Source organism: Carassius auratus, chromosome 24, assembly GCF_003368295.1.
Source record: "Carassius auratus strain Wakin chromosome 24, ASM336829v1, whole genome shotgun sequence".
NCBI classification, from domain to species: Eukaryota; Metazoa; Chordata; class Actinopteri; order Cypriniformes; family Cyprinidae; genus Carassius; species Carassius auratus.
Window position 1 is genome coordinate 17,969,419 of NC_039266.1, and position 20,810 is coordinate 17,990,228.

Below are 20,810 nucleotides of genomic sequence, written 5' to 3' on the forward strand. Positions count from 1 at the left end.
CAGTACTATGAACACGGCATAACATATTTTATCATGCTAAAACATACAAGTTCACAGACTTCCCCCCCAAAACCAGTGCAGAAAATGCCAAACATTCTGCAGATTCTATTTATGCCCGATTACCACCTGATACAAAAAACAGAATGTTTTAGTAAGGGATGGATGTAAAACAACAGTGTCTCAAGAAAGACTCCCAGGTTAAACAGAAGGATGTACACATGGCCCTTGTTGATTGGTTAAATCCTCGTCTCCCACGAGACACCGTTGCCAACCTTCCCCTATTCTTGTTTTAAACACTCCTGATATACAGCTGGCCTGTTAAAACGATTCCCTAGCTGCCTTCAATTTGGAGTACAGCAGAACGTGACAGAATCTGTAGCGGCATATTGGAGTTTCCGGCTCAATGATGCAAACCGTGACAGCTCTTCTCAGATGATAAGGCAAGGTTTATTTAATTAGGACACATAACTGTTAGCTTATGACATGGATACGTACAAAAAAAAAATATATTGACACATTTAAAACACACAAGTGCTATGACGATAAATTAAAAAGAGAAAGAAAAATCATGAACAATTGCTTCTGAATGCTACATGCTGAGGGCTTACAAGACAGAATGTACAACATAAAAAGACAAAAAGGATAATGGTGGAAAAATGAGAATTTGGAAATCAAATATAAACTCCTGTCTCTATATTAAAATCCTCTGGATATTTTGCTACATTTTAATGGTTATATGATATATGAGGGAAGGTATGGCAGCAAAGTCATTAAAATGAAAGAAAGCAAAGAAATCGGAGCAGAAAATCGATTTTTTTTTTCTTAAAGGAAAGTGGTATTGTAATAATGCATATAGTATAGTAGCTGCCAAAGAAGAAGAAGAAAAAAAAAACATTTTGATAATCTTTTCCATTTGAAGTGATGGGGCACGGGGGTTTATTTCAGAATAGACACCAAAATGAGTCATTTATATTGAACACAATATGAAAATCGCACAGAAACTCGAGCAAAATGAAGCTGTATCGCTGGAGATGAAAGAATGCACTCATGCAAAATGTAAATAACTTGGTTAAACAGCAAACCAGTGCAACCATGGAGGCAGTGTCTGCAATTGAACTTTTAACAGATCACTGGAACACCACTATTCCAGATGGAGGAAGGGAAAACCCCTCATGTTGCAGTTTAAATATCACTTCCATATTTATCAGACAGAACGTGAGCTGAAACAAAGGCCCATCCTCTTTCCATCTGTATGACGAAAATGAATGAACTGTCAGAGGGAGTTTTTCCATTTTTGCATTTGACTTTGAAAGTGAGTGCTTTAGCTGATCAGAGCTGATCCTATTTTTACATTCAGAATTCTGATCATTTTTCTGTACATAGATAAAAGATAATTTATATTTAAAAAAAGTTAATTACTTTAAATTTAATTTAATATTGACACTGGGGTTAAACCCAGTTTCACCTACTGTTTTTCCCTGCCTTCTCTCACACCGTGTCCTAACCTGACATGACTTTTCCAGCATCATTTAATTCAGGAAAATTCTGTGTAATGCCAGATCCGGCCAGACCCTTTTTCATTTTTAAAGCTGAAATGTGTGACTCTTTAATGTTAAACAATTATTAGGAAGACAATCATACTTTGAGTTCTCTAAAAAGTGAAACACAGCAGCTCTGTGGTGTTTTCAAAATATTGATCTGTTTGTTTGAACATCTTGACCTGCCCAACAACACTGGTTCAGCCAATGGGTGTGTTTGGGGGCGGGGCTATTGATTTGTTTCCAGGCAGAGTGCTTGGGAAACCTGTTTAAAAACAGTCAACTCAGTCTAGCGAATGACACACTTCAGCTTTCATGTGCAGTTATATGGAGTGGGATTTTGCTTTATCATGGTTAAGACACAGTTTTAAGGGCCATTCACACAGAACACATCTTTGCATTGCAATAAACGAATTAATTTTTATTTTTTTTAATTGTCTTCTATGTAAACTAGAGCAGCCTAGACAAACACTAGACAAATGCATTTGATTGTTGCGTTCGTGTCTCGTTCATTATATGACATCCTAAAAGAAGTTCTGTACATTGTGATTTTTCCATTCCACTTTCCTTTGTCTTGTGTTTTTAAACGCAAAAATGCATTCTGTTTGAATGGCACTTTACAATGCGAAATATTTTTATGTATACACACACCGCTACATAAGAAACTTGTGAGTCATACACACATCCGACTTCTTAGTCTCTTTTTCCAAATAAAACAATTTCCCCGACAAACAATCACTGCTCTATTACACTTGTTGAAGAGGCATTGCTTTTTTAAAGGTGCAGAACAATTTGACGCAAACTGAAACTGAAAATCGCTTTTTTCAAGCGATTGATGCTATTTAATCGAATACAAAAGGCCTCTTAGACTCAAGTAGGTGCATCTAGAGTCTGATTGTAATAGACTTCTCAGCTTCTCCTAACCAGAGGGAAAGCGAGACCTAAGGAGTGGATGGACTAGTTCCGCTCCAGCAGTGGCAGTTATACGCTGGTTCATCCACGAGCAGCTTCATATGGTGCAGCAACAGGGCGAAGCTCAACTTCACACCCTATCGTCTTAAATTGCTAGATCTTTAGCAGCTAACGTAAAATGATCTTACAGTGTGAGTCCTAAAAACTCCCTTTAACATATTCTAATACAGTCCTGCACCACCCGATAAAGGGTGCAGCAATATAGTACACTATTAGATAGTGAATGTTTAATCTGTACCGCTACACACTCGAGATAGACTAGATAAAGTCGATCCTGACATGGTTTCTTAGTTAAGAGTATTGACTTGAATAAAAATGAGACTGTGATGGAAAGAAGTACAGTTTGTTTATGTCGTACTCTTCATGCCACATTAAATATGCTGTCCACTTTGACTGAAGTCTAAACACTGTACCAGTTGTGCGCCATTTAAAATTGAATTTAGCATGTTTTTAATGTCATTTCGGAATTTGAAATGAAACAAAGTAGAATTCAAATAAACAGAAATTCAAAGAAATTCTTATGAGTATATCTTTTAATAAGAAAAAGGAATGCTTGCTGGGACAATTTAGAAAATTCAAATCCAATTCACACTCACAAACTTAATTCCAATGTCACCTTTTGCACAACCTTGCACTCGCTATAAATTATTCTTATTTTATCAAGATTCCAGCATATGGCTCATATATTAACAAACTATTGAAACAAATTTTACTAAACGCAGAACATTGTTGGTCATAATCTTTGTTTGGTCTCAGTGGGCTTTTGCCCTGACATGGAGATGCAGAGTGCTAAATCTATATCAACGACTTTAATGAACATCCGAGGGAGGAAAAAAGACATTAGGACAAGCTGGTGTCTCAGTATCTTCCTGTGAATGAGAAATCTACTCTCCCAGAGGAACATAACACGGAAGTTGAGAGATAGCACTAGATGAGACTTTCTCTGGGGCGGAAGTTACAGCAGACGGATTGGATTTCTTTGGTTGTGGGGGCATCCAAAAATCTATAGCTCACAAGGCATCTGTAATTTACCATGCCAGAAAGATAACATTGGGAGCGGCGAGGAGGGAAAAGTGATACACATGGGCCGTGTATTACATAGTCCGTTGTGTACAAAGTCTTTTCAAAGCCCTGCTGGCCTGCATGCCTATCATACCAGCCAGAATACACTTCTGTTCCCAGCTGCCACCTGCCTGTTTCATCTGAAGACGCACACACACACACCTGGCTGGGCTGGACAGAAGTGGCGGGCTGCCCGTGTTCTCCACCAGAACACAGCAAAGTTCAGCTCTCTCAACACAATCTATTTACAGATGTACACAAACTCACATTAAATGTACACGGACATTATACATACACAATACCCTCAAAATTGCTCTTTTAACTCATTTTGCACATATAATAGAAAAAATATATACAAAGAAGAAAAAAGCAAATGAATTACAATATACAATGGGAAACCTTTCAGAAGCCAAATTTCCAAATGTCTTTACATTCAAGAGGGGCGATTTGGGTCAAACAACTCCATGACCCGATTACATCATGATAGCTGCTTTGGTTTGGTTGCTCACCAAGACACATAGCAAATCAAAGAGGAACTTTTTAATGTGGAATGCTCAACATCTGTTGGTTTGACGGGAGATCTCAAGAGGTCCATCCAATGGAGTGAAAGACAGAAAAAAAACAAAAAAACATCCTGAATCAAAACAGTAAGGGTGGGTGGTCAAGTTCAAAATGCCATCATGCAATAAAAAAGTAGCTTAAAGAGTCTCTTTCTCCACACATGCAGATAGTGGAGAAGTTATTAACATTCACGCCGGCAAACTTTCTTACCTTCCTCTCTCTTTTTTTTTTTTTTTTTTAATTTTTTTGTTCATGCTACAAAATGCCAAAAAACCTGATATCAAAATGTCAAAAAGCACAATCTTAAGTTTAAAAATATCTTTGTACTAGTTTCGTACAAAAGAAACAAACTTCAAAGATAAAACGTTCTTTTTTTTGTTGTATTTTTGCATACGTATGAAGTATGTGAGCAAGTGTTCGTGTGTGCACGTGTTTTGTGTGTCAATCTCCGTGCGAGTGCAACTGTACATGGCATGACGAGCATCATAGTCAAAGTGTGAGAGCGTTCCTGTGAGTCCTCATTCTGTATTCTTTTTCTTTGCGATTTCTTCACTCCAGAGAGGGTGAAAGAGCGTGAGTGCCACAGCTCCCGTGGCTGGAGGGGCGTCGGATCAGCGGTGGCCTTTGAAGGGCACTGGTGCTGGGCTTAGCGGGGCAGTGCGCGCTGAAAGATGCTTTGATAAGCTGAAGAGGAGAGACAGGCAGAGAAAGTGAGATAGTTTGGTGAAGAAACCCGCAGAGCCGTCACTTCTGAGCGAAAAAGGCTCCGATGGTCACTCCTGCCAAGCCTAGTGCTGCCAATCCCAGCACTTTTGTTAGGTACGACAATGGGTGGAACATAGAGTCTCTCTGCTGACCGTACAACTCCACAAAGGCATCCTGAAAAAAAGAGGAAAAGAAAGCAGAACATTAGGAACAGACTTAGAGTTTAAATGATTGCAAACATACTCAATTAAAAGTCACATTCTCCATTGTTCAACTTTAATGGGAAAAACATAGACATTAAATGGAACAACTAGACTCAAAATTTTGGGAGCGGTTTACTTGGCATATATGTTTCTGATTGGTCAATTGCAGCATTTAACTGTATAATTGGCAGCTGAAACAGGCAGACAATTTTCTAGATATCTGTATCTAGTTTATGCCTCTTATGTCCCACTGTGGTGTACTATGCACATTGTTGACCTAAACAGCAATATCAGAGAGAGAGAGAGAGAAAAAAAAAGAGATCGCTGCACAATAGAGCAATCTGGGAGACGGTTGTACTTTTGACTTCTGCAGTTTACTTTGATCAGGTTAGCCAAGGTCAGCCTCAGGTAAATTCAATGTATTCTAAGGAACAATATTCAAACAGGAAATTCTAAGGGTTTAACCAAGACAAACTTGATATTATAAAATAATGTACAGCTAGTTGACTAGCCAAAACTATACTGATAAAAGCAAATATTTGTCAGATATGAATAATATACCAGGGCTGTGAGGATGGGAGAAATAGTAAATTCCAAAATAAAATCTGCATTACAGAATTGGAATATGGAAGATTCAAATATGTAGTGATAAAGTCAAACTGCTATTTTAAATTCAAATGTTAATGTTTTTGAAAGATGCTCTTTGATGTTTTTCTTTGAGGCTGTATTTGACCTTCCTGTGATGACAAGAATATACAGTATGAAAACAGTAAAATACTATAATACCAAAAATGTAATCCATGTGTTGTTTATGCATAGGTATATATTTCAGTAAAATGACTGGATAATCATTGGATTATCAGTTACCAAATTAATCATTAGTTGCAGCCCTAATTTTGGCAAAAAACAAAGCAGCAACCGATCTAAAGCTCACATATTTAGTGTCTGATAGAAGGTCTGTAATATGTAGCATGTCTAATTGCCATGTATAGGGAAATGCTGTGTTTTCGCTGCGGGATTTGAGATGAGCACATCCCTCCTCTTCATTAGACACTCCACATCTGTGTAGCCAAATTCCTCCGGGACAGCGTCCAGCCCAGAGAGAGAAACGCATCGAATGATAGAGAGAAAGAGGGGGCAGGTACAAAGAAGACAGCTCAAATCCATAACATTGAGCTTGGCTCCCTGTGAGCCCACTCACAGAGGAAGAGAAGGAGGAAATAGGGAAATAAAGGAAGAAGAGCATATAAGACAGGGTCTCTGTGCCAGGGCTTCCAGTGTCTCATCACTCCTACGCACAGCGGCGTCTGCTGTTTCCTTCTCCAGCCAGACTCACTGCAGACTAACTAAAGCGTCTTTCACGCATCTGTGTAGCCAAAATCGTACACTCAAACATAAATACTTCTCTGCATTTGGCACAAGGAAATGACAGAGTTCATCCCCCTCCTGTTTACAGGGCCATTTATAAGGAAATAATTAGGTTCTTTCCCCTAGAGCAGACAGCGTAAATGAATAGTGTACGGTTAAAATGAGGGACAGCCCCTTTCTAAATAAACTTCCAGGAGAATTCATAGCCGTAGGTCACGAAAGCGACAAAACATCGCTGATGCAATCAAATGATAGCATCGATGTCTCTCGATCTTCAGGATGTTGGCAAAGCCGCGTGAGGCAGTGGCCCCCTGCGTAAACAAGTAGGTGTTTGTGAACGTGTGAATGTATGTTTGCATTCACGTGCACGTAGGTGTGAGTTTGTCTCGGTTGGGGTTTTTGGGTTTAATCACAAGACCCCCAGCAGCATCCACCCATGCACTCCTGTTTGAAATTTTTGAGGAATGTGTGCTGGGAGAAAATGTGTGCTGAAACTACAAATAGGAATCAAGAACCACTTTCTTTTTTAAACAAATATTGGAATCAAAAGTCAATAGTTAGAAATAAAAATAGCCAAAACACTAATAGAGTTTAGTGCTCTGCTGTTCGCTGAATCAACTGAAACCACAGTGTCAAACATGGTGTGCTTTGATTCCCAAATTAATGACTCTTGTGAGTCTGTTCATTTTAGTGAATCAAACACATTCTGTAGTTCAACCAGTGTGTAGGCTGATTCAAAAACAAACGACTCTCTTGAGCCAGTTCGTTTTAGTGAATCAATCTGATTCACTAACAAAAGATTCTTATGAGCTGGTTCATTTTAGTGATCAAACAGCTAAAGCTTATCCAGTTTGTAGTCTGATTTAATAACAAATGACTCTAATGAGCAGGTACATTTTAGTGAATTAAACACATGTAGTTTGACTGGTGTCATCCGATATCCTAAAATAACGGCTCTTGCCACAAATAACTCAACCAGTACTGCCTGGTTCCCTAACAAATGTCCCTTATGAGCTGGTTCAGTTTAGTGAATCAAAAGTCAAATTTTAGTGAATTTTCAAACATTTCCTAAAAACTCTGAAAAAATACACTTTAACAGTTAAGCAACCAGAATCATTAAGCGGAATCGGAACCAGAACCAGAACCAGAATATTAAATTCTTTTTGATTCCCATCTCTAACTAAAACTGTGTGTGTGTGTGTGTGTGTGTACTGTATCATTTCTCATTCATGATCTCCAGATCCCCATGCAGCATGCAGTTCCCTACTCAATAAGTAAAGTGGTGGTTTTATTGTGGCTGACGGCGGTGCGTGATCATCCTGCAAGCAATGCTTGGGCCCAGGCTGACCCAGCGAGGGGGCCGCTCTACGCCCAATGTTTGAATAACATTATTCTGTGTTTCACGGGCAAGAGAACTTCAATCGAAGAGAGAGAGAGAGAAAGTGGCGCAACACGGCCTGTGAGAATTTCCAGCACATGCTGGGACACAGAGCATTTGAATCCACAAACATCAGATAAAACTGGCCATGACTTGACAGGTATACTGGGATAGAATATGACATGGTGAGCGGCTTTCTGAGAGCTTTAAAATTAAAATATGCTGATGCAACATAAAGAAGCAAACTGTGTTACACTCCATTAATTAGAGCCATATACAACAAACTGTCATTTGTCCAACTGCTATTAATTTTAGTCTTGGGTTTTACCAAAGAGTCTAAAACATGAGAAAAATTATGCGACATCACGAAAGAATGTTGTATAAAAAGTGATATTGTTTTATACAATAAATAAGTTCATTTAAATTTTCACCCAATTTTTAATAATTACCTCTGGTGATTCATTCCTGAATGAATAAGTGTTTTGAAAGATATGGTTGAATTAATAATTAATTGACTCTCTGGAAAAATAAGCGATTTAATAAAGACATAAAAATGTAACCTACAGAAAAAGCCAATGAAAAAACTCATTTACCATTTAAAAGCTTCGGGTCAGTAAGATATTTGTAATGAATTTATTACTTTAATCCAGCAAGGATGCATTAAATTGATCAAAAGTTACACATTTATAATGTTTAAATAATAATAAATAATAAAATAATAAATAATAATAATAATAAAAGCAAATTATTAGAATGATTTCTAAAAGGATCATGTGACACTGAAGATTGGAGTAATGCTATCACAGACAAACTGATCCATTTGAAAAAGTATTTAAAATTTTAAATGGTAATAATATTTCACTATATTACTGTTTTTACAGTATTTTTGGTCAAATAAATAAATGATAAATGCAGCCTTGGTGAGCACAGGAGACTTTCATGAATAATACAAAATCTTACCAAAATCGATTTTTAGATATTTGCACATCCCTCGTACAACGTAACATGATTTGCAGCTAAAACACAATGTGAAGAGAAAGGTGGAATCAAACTTGGGTTTGGACCAAACAATCAAACCTGATGCCATCTGCTCCCACAAGGGAGGTACAGAGCTGCAGGTGTGCACATCCTCCTGCAATCTGAGCAAATCACCAATGATCAAACCTGCAATGATCCAATAGCTAGAGGAGAAACAACTCTTTATTCCCTAGCTGCACCGAGGTCACGCTTTATTCCACTTTACACCATGTAGCGAGTTAAGTATATTTAACCATGACACAAAAGCCAGGCTTGCTATTTGTTTGCACCACTAACAATGGCTTCCAGCCTTATTATCAGGAGAAAAGCTCCTTGCTATCTCTTAAGACATTTCCGCTCCTTTCTCTCTTTCTATTTATCTATCTACCTTATCCGCTTTTCTCTCTCTTTCGGTTTCTGTCTGTCTTTCTGCGCAGGTTATAAGAGCACCTGGCACAGAGCAATGAAGAGGGAGAGAAGAGGAAAGGAGGGAGGGAGGTGACAGATATGACTAAAAGAGGGCTGTAACAATAGCACAAAATGAGCTCACAATACATCCTAATAAGAGCCACAGGAATTAGTGCCAGCGGAGATGTCAAAACCGAGCGGCTTGCTCGGGACGAGATGTCATAGCGGGCATGTCTGACTGCTGCCGACATGATGAGGGCAAAAACGAGAGCCCCCGGATGCCCCATCAGTGGCGGAGGTGACAGGACCAAGCTGGGAGGTGTTGACGGCCACGTGTCCACATCCCTGTTTGCTCTCGGTTTTTCTCCCGCATTGGTAAACATCCTCATTAGACGAGCTTCCGCCCTGTGTTTGAACAGACTCTTGTCTGTTTGCCCAAGGCCTTTGTTAATGGCTTCGAAAAGCGGCCCCTTGCACACACACAGGTACTGGCAGACGCGAGCAGATGCGATTATAGCTAGCTTGGTAATCGTACGATCAAAGAGCAGAAAATGCGCAAACGGTGTCCAACGGCTCACGCAGAATTCACTCTATAGCCTGCCTCGTCCTCCATCTCTATTTCTGTCCTTCCTGTGGAGTGTCGGTCAGACGCAACCGTATCTTGGCACTCTGTCTAAACCAAAGCACCTTAGTGGCCCCTAATGTCATAGGAAAGGCACAAAGCCAACGGTCTAACAGAACCCTGCAACACTTCCTGTGGTGGAGGAGGTTTGGAGAGGCATGTTGCAATTTGAGGATGGAAATGAAAGTCAGTTAATGAGCACAGATATGAAAAGTGTGGACAAACAGGTCTGGCTGAATGCATGAATGGAGTGTTGGTTTGCAAGCGGGCAGCTTTTACAGCCTTGTAAGGCAAGCGGCAGTTGCTTGGGACTAAGTTCCGCATCAAGTGAGCCGGTGTCATCACATCCTCAGATTGAGGCTAAGAGATGAGCTAATGCAGAAACAGCTGACCCTCTTCACCTTAAAGAAGGAAGAGATAGAGTTGCATCACCTCTTTTAAGAAAGTATGCATGAGTTCTGATAATTGTCTTGTCGCTAAGGAACTTTGCTGTGACTTCTGTGCTCAGAATAAAAATCTGATCTCATGAGTTTTGAAATAGAGCCTCTTCAGTCAGCTAAGCACCAATGCTTGTACATCATTCAATGACACAAGTGTTTGTGTCTGTCATGCTAGCAATGAAATAAACCACAGGACAACTGGAGATCACAACAGGGATAACTACAGGAAGTTTTCATGGACAGCAGGATGACAAGTGAAATTTCATTATGCGGTTTGTATTCAAGTAATAATTCAATTCAATTCAAGTTTATTTGTATAGCGCTTTTTTCGATACAAATCATTACAAAGCAACTTTACAGAAAATTACGTTTCATCAATATTTAGTAGTAGCTTATAAGTGGTGACTGTCAGTTTGTGCACGTATGACAGGATTTTTTTTACATAGAATAAATAACCAACATAACTTTGTATTAGCAGACACTGAAATGGGTCAAACAGGGTCATATTGGATGTTTGTGGCTTTTAGGTTTGACAAAAAAAAATCTTTACAAAATTCAACAAGTTGAAAAAAAAAAAATATTCTACTGATTTGTTTTACACTACCATTAAAAAGTTTTTGAAAGAAATTGTGTATGCTTACAAAACCAAAATAGTTTTTTATTAAAACAGCAAAAACAGTAACACTGTAAATTATTATTAAAAAGTACATTTCACTTTTGTATTTAATTATATTTTAAAATGTAAATCACTGGGCAAAGTGGAATTTTTAGCAGCAATTACTTTAGTTTTCAGTGTCACCTTATCCTTTAGAAATAATTCAAATATGCTGATTTGCTCCTAAAGAAACATTTGCTATTATCATCAATGTTGAAATGTCGAAAACATTAAGCTGCTTAATATTTTATTGAAGGTCACTGTGTCCTTTTTGTGGCTTCTTCTCATTTCCCCACATCAAATTTATCACCGACTCATTTTTTCATTGCTACGGCTGTTATGTAGTCACTGCAAAAATATAGTGAAGGAACAAATAATATTTTGCCGTTGTCACTCACATACACACACACACAGGAATCGCAACAGGAATCATCTTAATTTAAATGCATATTAAACAGGCACTGGGGAACTGACCCGTGAATGTGAATCAGCCATGTTTGTCAGACTTTTCAATCATAACAGTATAGACTTGATAAATCATCAGACTAGAAAAACAAATCCCGTCTTACTAAAGGGATGAACCTGCCGTCTGCTGCAGATGGTGATGAGACCCACACATCTTTATATTCATTATGAATGAGACTATGGTTATGAACAACAGAATCGCCCAAAGAGCATCTCATTCTTCCCGAACAGACCGTGGCTATTTTGTAACAGGATCAAGAAGCTATGAGCGGCTGAAATCGCAAAACTTAGCAGTAAGAGGAGGAAAAACCATTACCGCAAAACCTAGTGGAGACACAGATAAGATGCTGATGGGACTCTCTGCCAACTCAGTTCCTTGTTAGACACAGCGGTCAGTGCTGAAATAGCATCTGACCCTGACCAAAGCCCAGGAGCTAGCGTGTGGCCATCCTCCAGAGCTCATCGGGTCAAAGCCATCCGGTCTGAGAAACGGCGCCAACGTGGAGCCAGGGAGGAAGATTGCACCTTGACCTGTAATCTGACGCATCCGAAGAAAGGTAAAGCTCTCCATTAAACTGACATTGCACTGAAGAAGACAAGACTATGACTCCAGGCTCTGGGCCTCCTATATTTAACAGCATTATTCATGCCCCCCCTCTTTCTCCCTCTCTCTCGTTTACATATTCTCACTCTACCAGACATCCGCCATCAAATTATTTCATATACAGTGCCTTGAGCAGGTTTCATCATTCACTTTTTACATCTTATCTGGTTAAATCTATTGCAACCAAAAAGAGAATAATGATTTTTGTATTTTTTTGGCAGAACAAAAAATAAACAAGCAGGCGGAGTAAGATATAAAACTACCTGATACTGATGTATAATAATAAATACACCTGATAAATGTTATGATTGTAAACATAAAATGTAGACAACTATGGTAATTTCAAGGAAAAGGCGTTGCAATAACAGTACAATGTAATGGGCTTAGGATCAGTACCTAAAATGGAAAATGATGTCATTATTTACACACCCTGATGTCATTTCAAACCCGTATAACATTCTTCTGTGGAACATTACTGGTTCCACTCAACATGCATTTACTAAAATTCAGACTGAATGAGTTGTAACTCATCAGCTAATTCATTGAAAATATTTGACTCATAAAAACTGAATATTGCTATTCACGGGTGTGTCAATGGAAAGTTAGAAAGGTAAACAACAAACACAAAGAACACACAAAAATATTTTTTAAAGAAGTGTACTTTTTACTTTTTGTGTGGAATTACAATAATTGAAGACTAAATGACTTGAAACAGAGTGATTCAATTTGTAAACAGATTCAAATAATTAACTGAAAAGATTCATTTAAAGGAACAATTAGTTCATGAATTTGACTATTGCTAATTTTCTTCTGAATGCGCAAATAAAAGTTGAATGCAGTTGAAACTGAGAATGAATCAAGTTGTCAACTAATTCAAATAATTTTCTATTGTGACAAGATTTTAGCATGGTAATAATGATGGATACGACAATGATAATGTATTTGGCCTTGACAGAATAGATCTGCTACACTGCTGAATTGCTTCTGCTGTTGTTGTAGATTATTGCTGCTGTAGCTGCAAAGCAAGTACAGGAACTTGTGCTGCAATGCAGATACATTCTGTGAGTATTTAAGACTGCTGCTGCACAAGTAGCATATGTAATATCCCATAGCAGATCTACACAGGTGGAGCTGGGGAAGGTGAAGGGTTTCAGAGGAACTTTCAGAGGATATGCTCTCAGAGGAAATGCTATCCAGCCATTTAAGTGTAAAGCAGTACGTTCAGCTTGTGCCAAGTAGTTTAACGCTGTGAATATCATCAGTTTGCATTAATGAACATTTAGCCTGCACCATCTAGATATTTTAAGACAGAACTTGGCATGAAAAGAATCTAAAGAACAATTAATTCATGAATTGGATTTGGCTACTTCTCTTATAAACATGCCAATTAAAAGTGGTAAATAATCATTTTTATTATTTTTTTATTTATTATTATTTTTTGAGTAATTATCTAAATTCTAGTCCAAAACCAAATCTACAATATGACTTATATATATATTGCACATAAGACATATGGACAACTTTTTATGTTTTGAAACTTTTGTCATTGGTGAAAAAAAAGAGCATACAAATGTTCCAAATCCACATTTGTGTTCCACAGAAGTCATACAGGTTTGGAACAACAGGGTTCAGTAAATAATAACAGAACTTTTAGATTTCGTCTGAACTGAACAAAAACACGCACATCTGTTATAAATTCTGGTTAGGTGCTTAGATCTGTTCATAAATACACTTGCCATAAGCAGTAAAAGTGCTGCCTTTATTGATTTTCACTAACTACAGATCTATTTTTTGATTTCGCTGGGGGAAACAACGGGTTGCTAGTTCCTCCCAGCATAGATGCTTTCCACATGTTGCTGAAAACCTGTTCCGTTGCGACAAAAACACAAGTGAATTCGCTGTATCCATTTCAAACTGCTTATCCAGGACAAAACATTTCCTCTTTTTTCCCAGTGCTCTTCAAAGCCAGCGGGGGTTTGAGAAGAGTGAGGTACACTGGGATTCAGAGCTTGGGCCCCATGGCTTCCACATCAAAGTGAAGCCTCTGGTCTACACACACGCAAGCTTGCGGTTCTGCGTTCCTTAATTCTCTGTCTGATTCTGTCTGTGTGATGTGGCACCCTGAGGACTGGACCGCTGAACAGGACCACAAGGGCCCCTGCAGTCACTGCTGGTCCAACCCAACTGTGATGAGTGGTGAAACTTACCTACTCTCTGTTCTCCTAATGACTGCATATTACTGTCTAAAAACAGCCCCAATGTAACTAATTAGACAGACCACATGTCTCTTTTTAGCTCAGGTCAGGTGGAAAATTGGTGGACCGTGTCTTGTTTATATGGCACAGTACTATACTTAATTTAATATCTTATGTTATCACAAAGGAAATGTATTGGGAAGGTTTTGCATACTACAGATAAGAGTATGAATAAGATCTTACCTAACCTTATGAGCAACTGTTAAAAATAGCCTAAATATTATCTTAGACACATCATTTGTGTTGCATTTCCGGCAAAATAACTATATTAACATGATTATATAATTGGAGTTTAGAACGTCTGCTTTATCTTATCTTTTGGTTCGCTCAAGTTCCATTTAAAAATAGAAAATAATTAAATGTGATGAACAACTTTAGTATTTTAGTACTACTATTACTTAGAATACTGTAAAATACCAAAGTTCTGCTTGTCATTTAAATATTTTCCTGATTTATTTGGAGTTTGATCAAACCAAAAGGTAATACAGCTCCACCTCTCAATTGATTGGATGAGCCGCAAGTAATATTTTTAACAAATCCCTCTGTATTTTTATATATATATATTTTATTTTTTTGAGTCACTTTTAGATGTATAATGACATAGGGCTGGCAGCCAAACAAATACTGTAATATAACAGGGAAAAGCAAAAGTAACCAGCTCTATACCAGATATATGAATCTGATAGATTGATGATAGCTAAATTACAATGATATACGATTTGACGCATTATATCTACGTGATTCTAGGAGCGACGTTCAGCTCTGTCCAGTTGCTGTATATCATTTCTTATCTCTTCAGATAAAAAAAAGTAATGTAGCATCTAGCAAACGCAAGTCATCTGTGATCCCTCAGAAGGGCTTGTTTTACTTGCTTATTTAGGCTGTGTGGTGTTTTCTGGCATTCTCCTATCATAAACAGCCTCTCTTGTGTGAACTGAGTGATCTTCGTTTTCCCAGGCTGTTTTCATATCTAAAGACTGCTAATTCATCCACTCTCATGCTTCATGAAAAAGAAAGAAAAAAAGAAAGAAAGAAACAATTGGTTGACAGGATAGACGTCAGATATGATGTTAAAAAGAGATTATGAATGATAAACTAATTCCAGCTAGCATACTAATTCCATCACCAAAAACTGAATGGTGGTGCTTTTAAATTTGATAATTGATGAAAGATTAGGGTTTGCTATTCTATAGCACTTGCCCGTGGTTCACATAAGAATTTAAAGGCTTCATATGCAAAATTTGAGGTCTGATATAATCCACCACAAAATAAACAGTTATATTTTGCAGTCAAGTGTATGTTCCATGCAGCAGAGCAAGTTGTGAAGGTTGAGGCAAAATCATTGGGGGAATGAGAATGTGAGTAATTAGCATTTGTTTTTACAGAAGTATTCAATGAGAACATGTTTTTACTCATAAAAACAGACAACACATCATGCTGACACATCAACGAACATGCTGCTGAAATTACTCAACATATGCAAAAAATATAACTGTTTTACATGCTAGGGTAATTCTGACATATTTCACATTTTATTAACATGTACAGTACATGTTGAACCTCTATAAACTAGTGGTTTGTGCAAGCATGCACTAACATTAAGCAGTAGTGTTCATGTGAGCCATGAGAGTTTCAATCTTGCTTGCAACCATAACCCTGTAAAACCTGACATATCAAAAAGCTTAGAAAAATCTGGAACATTTTATTCTTCAGTTATTCTCACGCTTACTCAAAATCAGTAAAGATGCCTTTCTAAAAATCTATAAACTATCAATTCGGTGACAGAAGGCATGTAGTAGATTGGGTACAACCGTTATATCAGCAAATTTTGATCATGTTGATCATTTCCAGGCCTTAGAAATGTGTATATCAAATATGATACAGTATAAGGTTTATAAGGTACTTACTAAATACTTCTGGCATTGTACAGTATAAATATCTGGCTCTATGGCAAATAGCAAAAATTTTCTGCAAGTCACAGATAAAAATGCCTGCTGAATGTATAAATCTACATATAACACTTCTTTCTTCACCCTTTAATTTCTCCTCCACTATATTGTGTCAAATGTCTTCTATTAACAAATATGATCAATGAGAAGAAAACCCAGAGAGATAAGTTAGCTATGTGTGGCCAACACAGAATAAAAATAGGGTTCCCACAGTATTCTGTTCTATTGCAAAAAAATGATAAAAGCCATGCTCAGTTGAATAACATGCAGGGTAGTGGGCGTTAGGGGATGTGGGAGCAGACCACCGATTAAGATGGCCTCCGAACATTGCCAACATGTGACAACCAGGTGTGCCTCCTTCCTTGCCCCCTCCTCTTACACCCACCTAAACTCAAAAGTGGGCCGTTTCCTTCTTTAACATACAGTGTTTGTCCGTCGTCAGTTACCAATCATAACACATGATTGCATAGGAGAAAGAAGTCAGTATAATGTCTTACTCTTTCCAGATACCTCATCCAGCGGACTATAACATTGATCAAATATCATCTCTGTTAGTATGGAAAAACCAGCAGGTGATGTAAGGGTTTACGTCTTGAGAAAACCGGGTATGACGCACCAAATACATAAACGCTGCAAGACAAACATAATTAGCTTATGATTAAAACTTTTACCCTCACCACTGAGAAAACACCGTGACACCCGGCAGTTACGGAGGGGGATTTCCAGGTGTTTTGTAAACATAAAGAAGCAGGTACTAAATCAAACGGGAGGGTGCTGGGTAGGTCATGATAAAGATATGGCATTTTGATGTAAAAAATAATCAACAGGAAAACCAATACAGCCTCCAACTGTGAAGTGATATGACTACTGGAGAATCATGCATCTGAAAGAGCACAAAGAAAGGTGGAGAATCATAACTATGATGTTTTGTTTCAAAGTAGAAAGGGAGGATAGGTGCATTTGAGGTGTGTTTATAGAGATGTTTGGTCTGGGTTATTGTGCTGACCCAATGCTGAATTCCCCTGATTAATTATTTTTCCTGCTTGGAAGTAATCAGCAACCTTTGCAAATTCATTAAATCCCATCCATTTGGTAAATCCGTTTGGATTAACGATCTGATCGAGCCATTATTAGTTAATGTGGTGGGAGTAGAGACTCATTATGCATCAGCTAAGGATGCATCCATGAGCTTGTGAAAATCTGCACAAATACATGGTAAACCTAAAGCATGCCATGATTCAGCCAAGTAGAACATGTTCCTGGATCAACTTTCGTGGTTGGTCCTGAAACAATATTATTAACAAACAAGCCCTACACTAAACCGTAACCTAGACGTCTAAAATTTGACTGGTTAGCAGGAATGTTGTTCCTGGACTAACAATGACGCTGATCCAGGAACGGAAGTCATGTTAAGGATAAACCTGAATGAAGAGCTGCACAAACAATCAAAATGAAACTAAAACTGAAATATAAAATGTATTAAGCCTGCATTTGCTATGTGTTCTGAGTGAAGCATTAAAAAACTAAGCATAAAAGCCTGAGGGTTTATTGTGTGAAAGTGAAAAAAACTATTATTATTAACATACTGGGAAAAATAACTATATATATATATATATATATATATATATATATATATATATATATATATATATATATATATATATATATATATATATATATATATATATATATATATACACAAACATTGTAATTAAGAGCAGTTAAATATTCTCAAGCCAAATTCTGTATCCCAGAAAGCATTAAATACTCCATTAACAGTAAAATTACACAGAGTTTATACTTGCATATTACAAAACAGAAACTATGATAACGATAACTCAAAATGACTACTTCATCCATCACTCATAAAGTAACATAGTAATCATCTATAAGAAGTCTAAGGGGAAATCTCAAACAGTAAAATCCTTTCCCCCATATTTTTTACCAGACATGTGAAGAGTTTAACTGTAATCAGCAAAGCATGGCATCATACTTGACTTTACATAAGCATGTACACCGGTGGTTTAAGTTCGCGTCAGGGCTTTCTATAGAGGTTTATTTGTGCGTGTTTGGGTGTGGGGTTTAAGTGGAGACTCTGAGTCATGCCATGGACGGGCTCTTCATTTGCATGAGGTGAAATCCCTAAGCAGGCAGCGATATGCTGACAGATGCAGCAGAACGGGGAGAACATTCACAGACTACTCCTCGCCAGAGCGCTACGTTCTAGCAGCACCCTGCAAGCGAGCAGACGGGCTGACGGCGCTCATCTGGGTGAGGTGTTAAATGCTGACAGCCGAAGCACAGTTCTGAACCGTCTGCTCTCCTAATGAAGCTAGCCAGCGTTCGCCCTCATATGTCGGGTGCAGCTGATGGAGGCGAAGAATTGTCAGATGCATGAATCATATTTCTTCTCTAGCTACCCGAGCTTTCAAATTTGACTTCACAAACAAATCAATGAAGAATCCCCTAACAACTCTCCTTTTCCTCGTCTTTCTCAAACAAGCTTCTCCACCTCCCCGCCCTATGTATCTTTCTTGCTCTATAGAGTTTATGCAGTGCAATATACATAAGGTTCTCTTCATCAGCTCTTTTCTCTCACTACCTCTTATGTCAGTCGCATGCAGCTGGCCTTTGAAAAGGAGGAGTATTTGGTGTCATCTTTCGGGTGCAATGGGAACACAGAAGGGAGGGTTGCCTGGTTAGAAGGGGAAAGGGATAGACACAATAGTGCAGAGTCTTGTTTGAAGTCTGAACCACAGATTTTTGGGTCTTGGCTTTACACCACATTGGAGTTACCAGCACCTCTCAGGTTCCAAACTCATAAGATTGGCAACTCAATCCTTCCCCCAAGGCGGAAAGAGTCGGAAAGAAAGGGCAAAAGAAACTGAACAGGATAGAAATATTTTCAGTATGCTGTCAGAAAGCAGACATACAATGGCTGGTCAAATAGCTAAGGTTCAACGTCACTGTAAAGTCAGAAGGGGAATTTTGGAGTTTCGTGAGCCTACGCCTCGCTGGTTTCATTCCCAGCAGCAGTGGAGCCTAACTTGGGTTCCTTAAACCAGAACACAAGGAGACAAACTGAGAAAGGATGGAGAACTGATGCATTCATTGTATTATTTTTATAGAATGCAATTTTACAAATAAAGGTTCCATAGGGTATTTTTTTGCAGCAATGCTAAAGAGGAACCTTTCAATGAACAGTTCCTAAAATAACCTTTTTCCACTATAAAGTATCTCCTTCTTTTGTGCAGTATGTTCCATGGATGTTAAATGTGCTTCATGGAAACTTCAATGCCAATAAAGAACTTTTTTAAGAGTGCATCCTTTAAAACATCTACACAATAAAAACAAAATTTCACATGCCACCTGTCTATTCAGACTTTGTTACATTTCTATAAGCGTATTTAGTTGTTAGTTATATGAATGGTTGAGGGATAAGCAGTGCTCACTTCCTAACACAGCCATAATGGACCCTTTGAAATCAAATACCCATTCAGTCTTTTGTACCGAGGCCTTCATAACATGATTGAACGATTCAATTATTCAATATCCTGCTTTGTGCCATTTATTGATTCTTCTTTTTTCAAGGTTTCCATTATCCTGTTACCCTTACCAACAGGATTCATTAACTGGCAGCCTAGAGAGCAGTTGGACTGCAGAAACAGCATCTAATAAGAAGCTTTAAGAGCGGACTCACGAGGGAGATTTGCAAGGTAATTTTCAAAGGCGCCCATAACTACAAATTAACAACTTGTTCTAGTTCAATCTGCATTCTAAGAGTCTCCTTCACTTGCTCTCTGAATGCTAAATTAGCTTGGTTAAAATAAGTGGTATTTGTCTTGAAGCTACTTGAAACTTTCTTGCTGTTGAAATGGCCCATTCATGAAACAAAAAACTGATGTTCATCAGTGGCGATCATGCATAATTGAATAGCTCCTTGGCTGTTGTAAATATATCCTCCCTTATTGCTAAAACTAGGGCATTAAATATTTATCTAACCTGGGATTAAGATGCTGTTTCATGCAATAAATCAAATGTGTCTAAGTTGACCACCTCAGGGCCAAGCTTCCTGTAAACAGAGTACACACTTCCTGAATTTAGGATGCTTCAGAACATGAGAAGCCTCAAAAATGACTTCTGAGCTTCTTGTATTTTCCGGTGCAATGGTAGAGTTAGTTTGGTTAAATACTCTTGCTGAGTTGAGCTAGTTAGGAATTCTGTATATATAATCACAGAGACTCTGCATGCACGCACGTTGTCATTTTCCATCCAGCTCAGAATGTGCTGAACATGGACACCTGGCTAGATCAACCAGCTCAAGGAAAAGGGCCAATTACATTAGTGTGCCATTAGGAAATGCCAGCTTAATAGTCTAGGCATGTAATAATCAGGTGCACACCCTGATTGTGGGAGCTAAGGGTTTGCGTAAATGTCCATAAATATGTAATGTCAAAACATATAAATGTGCTTAAATGCATTGCACGTCATGGTTGATGGTGGAGATGTTACCTCAAGTCTATTGTGGCATCAAGGGTCACAAACACAAGTCAATGTGAAGGCCTTAGCTAAGCAATTCCTCTTAATACTTTTATGTTCAGTCTAAAC

The 20,810-nt window shown here is 38.1% G+C and overlaps 1 protein-coding gene across 1 annotated transcript in view; it reads right to left on the bottom strand.

The window, feature by feature from the left end:
- Positions 1-425: 425 nt before the first annotated feature.
- Positions 426-20,810, bottom strand: part of LOC113042494 (apoptosis regulator Bcl-2-like) — a 51,216-nt gene continuing 30,831 nt past the window's right edge. Inside the window, exon 2 of the mRNA XM_026201388.1 lies at positions 426-5,012. Within this exon, the coding sequence (XP_026057173.1) occupies positions 4,878-5,012 (135 nt within the window). The 3' untranslated portion in view covers positions 426-4,877. The remainder of the gene's footprint in view (positions 5,013-20,810) is intronic.